Raw genomic sequence first — 8,248 nt, 5'->3', positions numbered from 1 at the left:
CCTGCTTGAAGTACAGGGACTGTTTCACAGTTCACTGCCAGGATACACAGACACAGTGGGGCCCGCCGCAGTTTTTTTTTTTTTAATAACATGTGGCTGCCTGCTACAGTGAGGGACCTGGCAGGCCCCTGTGAAATTAATCCCTGTACTCAGGGATTAATTCTAAATATTATCTTTCAATTCAATTTAATGGGATGTTGAGAATCGGTTGCATTTGTGAAGGGATATTGACTCCAAGTGGTTTACACGTTGAGTTCAGTTTACAAGTTTGTATTGGGTCAGTGAGGTTGTCATCATTAGCATCTTTTTCTTCTATTCATGTGTGTTTTTGAATGGGTCTGCTCAAGATGTAATAAAATTGCACGATGTGATAAATGAATCAATTAAATTTACAATTAGCTTATTAATTGCTCGAACAATACTATAACAATCGGTACTGAACTTCCTTTCTGTACCACTTTTGCTTTCTCTTCTTTGTTACTAAGATGTTTTAGTTCGCTAAATTAATTAGGTTATTCATCTTACTATCCCAGTTACGAATGTTGTTAAAAAAAGTATCTATATAAGCACAATAATATGACCAGTTACATTTAACCATTTGTTATTTTCCCCCAAGCCCCTAGTTAGGCTTGTTGGAATTCCCGTTGTCTTGCCGTGACCATCTCTTGAATTCTCAAAACCTGTGTCTCATGATAAGAATATTCTATGACTAGAAATTCGTTAATTTTCAAACTGACCCATTTACTATTCTCAAACAACTTGGAGCTGAGCCTTCTTTTTGCCTCACATTGTTTCTCCTTATTGCAGAGTTATCTTCTCCAATTTATTATAGAAAAACCCTTGTGATTTCTTTAATTCTTTTAATATTATTTATATGCAATTGATGCGAAATCAGCTGATATTGTTGTATATATGCTTTGGCTTGTTTTACACATGGATCTATTACTATATCATTCTCTTATGTCTTGGTTTTTTGGGAAAATCATATGCTTATATCTGGTTTACAGCCAATTTAAATTATTGCAAGCTATTGAATCATCTTGTTAGATTAGAGTAATATTTTCCGTCTTGGCTCTCCATTCTTCCTGCCACTACCATCAATCATGTCTCATTTTTGCGTGACATTATTGACTTTATTTCAGGAGGTTCCGGATTCACTGATGTTGGGAAGAAGAAAATGTTGCTCTTGAAGGGAAAAGAGAGAGAAAGTCCCACTGTAAGTTATTTCTTTTTTCATTAATAAAATATACGTGCACTCTTACAAATGAAAAAAGACTGAAATCTAAGATTTAAACCTAGTTTTCTCATCTTTCCTTTCCCGAATGAATTATAATTTCATTTGTAGGCTAAAATTTCAAGAAAGTGAATGAATATATACATATATTTTTTGGTTTTTTAAGGAAACAATACAAACTTATAAAGAAAGAGGAGGAGAAAGAAATTCGATTCAGATAGCATGAACTAAGAAAAATAATTTTATCAGTTACTATTGCACTTTGGCCTTACTATTGCATCTGTTATCAGTTTTATATATATAATTTTTTTTTTCTCACTGTGCATTGAGGCTCTGCTTGCTTAAGTTGAAAAGAGAAGTTTTTCATCAACTGGTTTGAGTAATACTTTGTTTGAAGACATGACATGTTGCTGCTGCTTTACAAATTCCACACATTTATTGCCATTTGAATTATAATAAATGATCCATCTTACATATAAGCAACCTGAGTCGTAGCTTAGAAAGTTTTAAAGGTTAAAAGCTAGAAAGATATAGGAATTGATAATTAGGTAGGGGAACAAGCGAAGCCAGACTTGCCCTATCCTCTTACAACTAAAACCAGATGATCTTATTTTCTTTCTAAAACAGGTTAATAGCAAGCATAATTAGGTATTAGTAAGTAGATTGTGTTTTTGCCATCTTCTGAGTTGGTTTGCTGTGTGCATATTTTTGGATTTTTATGGTCTTTTGAATTATTTTATTTATTTGTCTCGAGTCTTACTCAAAAGGTCTCATGTGTGCACTATTATGGCCAATAGAAAGGAAACTGCCAACACTTTCTATTTCATTTCTTGTGTCATTTTCTGGCTGTTCCTTACTGCAGCAGATTTTGCTATCTCCTTGCAAAATACTTACATGGTTTAACTGCTCTCAAACAGAACCAGAGGCATGAAGCTAGTGGAAGAGTTATCAGGAGCATTCTCCTTAACAAGGATAGTCGTCAAGATCGATCACCATCTGGTGCTCAGTCTGAACGAGAAATCCAGACCTCTAACCAGGACAGGGACAAAAAACCTCCCCGGCCTCAAATTGTGCGGTTGTTTCAGAAGGACATTAATGGGGCTCCTGACCATAAGGCTGATGGCAATGCTATACATGCTGTCCACACTGAGAAGCGTGAAAGACGGACAAGGAATAAAGATAGGCCTGATCGTGGAGTTTGGACTCCTCTTCAGCGTTCAGATGGCTCACATGCAAGTGATGAGTCTTTATCGTCGTATACTTCCCAAAGCATTCCAGGAGGGGATTCTGCAGAAGGTATTGTGACTACAGAGTTTTTTATGGAATCTGGAAGAAATTATTCCAGTGATTTGCTTGCAAATTTTACTGAAATGATAATATTCGAAGTCCCAACCTAATATTGTCTTGCATAATTTGCAATTGATATGGTTTAGCTACATTTTGTAAGTCTTGGATAAAAATTTATTGTGAAATTTGTAGGAACTCATGGGGAAGTGAAAATTGACATGCCGAGTGTGCATGGTACAGAGTTCAGATCCACTGGAAGTGGACGTGGAAGTCATCACTCAGTTGATAATGGTTAGTTATAGTTATAGAGAAAGAGCATATGTATACTGCTTATACCAGTGAACTTATGAGTTATGGATAGGTGTAGGTTCTTTTAGGCATGGTGGTCGTCGTGGATCAGCATACAATATCAAGGATGCAGATGGCCCTTCAGTTGTAGAGAGCAAAACCTTAAAACGTGGAGGTTCTGCTGGCTACAGTTCAAATGAGGTATGCTTTAATTTCCAACTTACAACAAGCAGTTTCTTCTCTTGTACTTTTGCTGATTTGTTTATCTTTTAACATGACGGAATTGCAGAAACAAGTGTGGATCCAGAAGTCTAGTTCTGGTTCATAGATTTGTTGTATATGGTAAGCTTCACCTCTGTGATGGTTACTTTCATTTCTTTTTAATCCGAACCTGATTTTAGCTCAAATGGTGAACGTTAATAAGAATCAATTTTTGCATTTGACTAATCAAATTAATAATTATGACACATAGTATTTAACATAAACTCAGACCCACTTGAAAATTTAAGACCATTGAAGAAAACAGTGGAGGAATTATATTGAAGATTGTACTCGCTGCTTGAAAATATAATGAAGCTTTGGGGCTAGCTTTTTCTGCGTAAATAACTGGATAGATGTTTTTCGTGTCACCAGTTAACTTTCCTTCACCAGATGCAAGAAGAATAGTTCAAATCGTGCATTTATAAATATTTATGTTCTTGGCCTGGATTTTGTTGTTAGGTTTGATGAAATTTGAAAATGCGGCTTTTCACAATGATATTTAGTTTTTATTGCAAGAGGTTATCTCATTAGATGCTTCTGCAGTGAAAATGCTTGTTGAGTTACTTATATCAAAGCGAGCACACATCTGATTTTGGCTCAGATTCTATCTTGTTGGACAAATCTGGCGTAAGAAATGCTGGAGTAGACGAAAATGCTTGGACACGAGGGTTATACCTGAATGCTACAGATACTGATGTATCTTTACTACTCAGTGGGCTAAAGAAATCCTGATCCTTTTAGTCAAAACTGGTTTAAGGATAGAAGTGAAGTTATATAGTGCATACAGAAATATAACACCAGATTGGCCGAGCTATGGATCTCACCGTGAATGCGATTGACTTGATTGGTATGGAGATGATTTTAACTTGGTAGATTGATGATTTCCTGTTGCTGAACTGTAAATACATATCTGGAATGGTGTGTACTGTTGGTCGCTATATATATAAATAGTATACGGACATACACAGATGATATGTTTTGTTGAGCAGTCTGGCTACGGTGAATATACATTAATTGCCCTGGCGTAGCTCCAGGTTTAACTTTAATCAGGTTTGTGAAAGGAGAAAGGTTGAAGCTGCTGACAGATTGTGTGCATTTGTTTTTCTTAGCTACGAGTATGCTACTAGTGCAGTGTGTATCTTATCTTGAGCATTAAGGAAATTGAATTAGTGTTGACGTTTGTTTTTGAGTATTGTTTTGGCATACATGCATGCTATGTGGTGGATGTATAACAAGATTTGGAATGCATAATCTGCTTATAATTTGCTGCTTTTCTGTGGTTTAAAAAAGCAGGAAAAGTTTGGGTTTTTGTAAAAAAATTATCTTATGGGAGAATATGTGGTTGAAAGTAGATTTTGAAAAAAAAAAGGAGTTTTTGGGAAAGAAGGGGTTCAAACAGATATGCTTTGTGCTTCACAGAGCAATTTTAAGGAGGGGGGTGGGTTTTCAATTGAGATTTTTATTAACTTTTTGATATTTAAAAAGTTTATGGGTATTCAATATAAACTTTTTAAGACTCTAAAAGTATAGGTATATTCAATTGAGATTTTTATAGGTTTTTAAAAAGTTTTCAAAAGTCACAGTGTATTCAATTAAAACTTAGGGGTGAATGCAGTTCGGTTTGGGCGGTTCGTCGTATATTTTATGTGGTTTGAATTTTTTTTAAAAGAAATTAAATCATTTTATTTTTCAAACCAAACTGATTTGGTTTGGTTAATTTTCGTGGTTTGCCTATCGACATTATAGTAATATATTTAATGTAAGTTAATATATAAGTTTAAATGAAGACTAATAATGTTAGACTATTTTTATATTTATCATGAAATTCATGAATAAATTATTTTTGAACTCATTTCATCTTGTTAGTGAGATGTTAAATAAAGATTGAACGTGATATATAATATGTACAAAGATTGATAGAGTTTCGATTTTTGGGAATTGAAGAATTTTTTTCTCTAACTACTTTATGAAAGTAGAAGGTAGTTGTATTAGTCGCACAATTAATAAGATCCGTCCCTTGTTCTTTCCAAACAATAAACAAGTTGATTAATCATTTAGATACACAAATATGTTATAAAATGAGAGGAAAAGAGAATAGAGAGAACTCAATAAACTTTTTGTGTGTATTATTGAAAATCAAAGCCTTATATTTATAGGTAAGAATTAGGGATACAATGGTAATAATTTTTAGGATTACAGGGGTATTAAAATTTTGGAGTATTAAAATTAAATGCTGCCTCATTAAAACTTTACTAGGAAAATCCAATGGGACAGAATCTAAGCGAAGTAAAAAGAGTACAGCTACTCCCCCTGATATTGATCACTGAAAATCTTTGAGTCAACGCATTCCAATCTCATAAACTAATTTCTTGAATGTAGATGTTGGCAGCGCTTTTGTGAATAGATCAGCCACATTGTCACTTGGGCGAATTTGTTGAATATCAATGTCACCATTCTTTTGAAGTTCATCTGTATAAAAGAATTTTGGAGAAATATGCTTCGTTCTGTCGCCTTTGATATAGCCTCCCTTGAGTTGTGCGATATAAGCTGCATTATCTTCAAACAAAATTGTTGGACTATCTTTTGTTGAAGTCAATCCACATGATGATTGGATATGATGGGTCATATTCCTCAACCATACACAATCTCGCACTGCTTCATGGATTGCAATAATTTCAGAATGATTTGAGGATGTTGCTGTCAATGATTGTTTCACAGATCTCCATGATATAGCTGTTCCTCCACGTGTAAACACATATCCTGTTTGTGATTTAGCTTTATGTGGATCGGAGAGATAACCTACATATGCATATCCTACTAATGTAGATCCTGACTTTTGAGAATAAAACAGTCCCATATCAATATTACCTTTTAGGTAACGAAAAATATATTTAACACCATTCCAATGCCTTTGAGTTGATGTAGAGCTATATCTTGCAAGGAGATTTACAGAAAAAGCTATGTCAGGTCGAGTGCAATTTGTAAGATAAGTTAATGCTCCAATTGCACTAAGGTATGGTATTTCAGGACCAAAAATCTTTTTTCCATCTTCAAGTGGACAAAATTGGTCTTTTTTCACATCAAGTGATCGAACAACCATAGGTGATGGCAATGGATGTGCATTATCCATATAAAAGTGTTTCAAGACTTTCTGTATAAGTATATTGATGAACAAATAATCCCTCTGAAAAATGTTCAATTTGTAATCCAAAACAAAATTTGGTTTTCCCCAAATGATTCATCTCAAATTCATTTCTCAAATAATCTGTAGTTTTGTTGAGCTCTTCAAGAGTTCCAATTAAATTTAAATCATCAACATAAACTGCAACAATTGTAAATCCAATATTTGTTTTCTTTATGAAAACATATGGGCAGATATCGTTATTTTTATAACCCTCCTCAACAAATATTCGTTACGGCGATTATACCACATGCGTCCGAATTGTTTCAATCCATATAATGATTTTTACAATTTAATTGAGAACATAGTTGTCGGATATGTATCATTTATTCCTGACACCTTAAATCCTTCAGGGACTTTCATATATATATGTCACTATCAAGTGAACCATATAGGTAGGCAGTTACTACAACCATAAGGCGCATATCGAACCCTTGTGACACAGTCAAACTAATTAAGAACCTAAAAGTGATGGTATCCATTACGGGAGAATATCTTTCCTCATAATCAATTCCCGGTCTTTGGGAGAAACCTTGAGCCACTAGTCGGGCTTTGTATCCTGTAATTTCATTATTCTCATTTCTTTTTCGTACAAAAACTCATTTGTATCCAATAGGGATTACATTTTCAGGTGTTCGAACTACTAGTCCAAACACTTTTCGTTTCTCCAAAGAATTCAATTCTGCCTGTATGACTTCTTTTCATTTTGGCCAATCATTTCTATTTTGACAGTCATTAACAGACTGTGGTTCAGGATCCTCATTTTGCATAATATCAAGAGCCATGTTAAAGACGAAAATATTTGTCTATAATAATATTATTCCGTTCCCATAATTTATGGGATATCATATAATTTATTGAGACCTCATTATTTTTGGACACCTCTGATTTTTCAGGAACTGTACATTCAATATTTGATTGATCAATCTTTTCTAATGTGATTTCTTTTGAAATGTTTGGTTGGTTTTTCTCCTGTACTCTTCTTTTTCGAGGTACAGAGTCTTTTGAACTACCTGGTTGACTACGCTTCTGGTGTATTTGAGATTCATTTGCCACAACAGATTGTCCTGCAGGGACATTAATTTTTGTTGAAATATTTTCTGCTGAAATATATAATTGTGTCACTTTTCTCGTGTCAACAAATACATCAAGTAGTTGAATTGCAACTCTTTGCAAATGAATGATTTTTTTCAACCTCTTGTTCACATTGATTGCTGCGGGGATCAAAGTGAGATAGAGTTGTCTCATTCCAAGAAATTCTATCTTATTTTTCAGGATATAGTTTTTCTCCTCCCAAAATTGGGAAAGTCATTTCATCAAAATGACAATCTGCAAAAGGTGCAGTAAATAAGTCACTCGTTAAACGTTCAAGATATCTAATAATAGATGGTGAATCAAAACCCACATAAATTCCAAATCTTCGTTGGGGACCCATTTTAGTACATTGTGGGGGTGAAATAGGAACTTTGACAGCATAACCAAAAACTCGTAGATGAGAAATATCAGGTTCATGACCAAATACAAGTTGCAAAGGTGAATATTGATGATAGGCAGTTGGTCTTATACGAACCAATGATGCAGCATGTAATATGACATGACCCCAAACACAAGTTGAGAGTTTTGTTTTCATAAGTAATGGTCTAGCAATAAGTTGTAGACGTTTAATAAACGATTCCGCTAAATTATTTTGTGTATGAACATGTGCAACTGAATGTTCAATTTCAATCCCAATTGACAGACAATAATCATCAAATGCTTGTGATCTAAATTCACCAACATTGTTAAGACGAATAGTCTTGATTGAGTAATCGGGGAATTGTGCTTGCGATTTTATAATTTGAGCAAGTAGTCTAGCAAATGTTACATTCCTAATTTAAAGTAGGCAAACATGTGACCATTTTGTAGAAGAATCAATTAATACCATAAAGTAACGAAATGGTCCACATGGTGGGTGTATTGGCCCACATATATCTCCATGTATTCTTTTCAAGAAAGTT

At 34.2% G+C, this 8,248-nt stretch overlaps 1 protein-coding gene across 1 annotated transcript in view; it reads left to right on the top strand.

Moving 5' to 3' along the window:
• The window catches only part of LOC111382845 (regulator of nonsense transcripts UPF3-like), a gene marked incomplete at its 5' end in the record, with an annotated part of 13,382 nt that extends 9,041 nt beyond the window's left edge, over nucleotides 1-4,341 (top strand). Inside the window, 6 exons of the mRNA XM_023006882.1 lie at nucleotides 1,143-1,216; nucleotides 2,152-2,530; nucleotides 2,714-2,812; nucleotides 2,889-3,010; nucleotides 3,099-3,151; nucleotides 3,614-4,341. Coding sequence (XP_022862650.1) covers nucleotides 1,143-1,216; nucleotides 2,152-2,530; nucleotides 2,714-2,812; nucleotides 2,889-3,010; nucleotides 3,099-3,137 — 713 coding nt within the window. The remainder of the gene's footprint in view (nucleotides 1-1,142; nucleotides 1,217-2,151; nucleotides 2,531-2,713; nucleotides 2,813-2,888; nucleotides 3,011-3,098; nucleotides 3,152-3,613) is intronic.
• Nucleotides 4,342-8,248: the final 3,907 nt, after the last annotated feature.

This window comes from Olea europaea, unplaced genomic scaffold (assembly GCF_002742605.1).
Source record: "Olea europaea var. sylvestris unplaced genomic scaffold, O_europaea_v1 scaffold2560, whole genome shotgun sequence".
Classification (NCBI taxonomy): domain Eukaryota; kingdom Viridiplantae; phylum Streptophyta; class Magnoliopsida; order Lamiales; family Oleaceae; genus Olea; species Olea europaea.
This window is presented reverse-complemented; position numbering and strand designations above follow the sequence as displayed.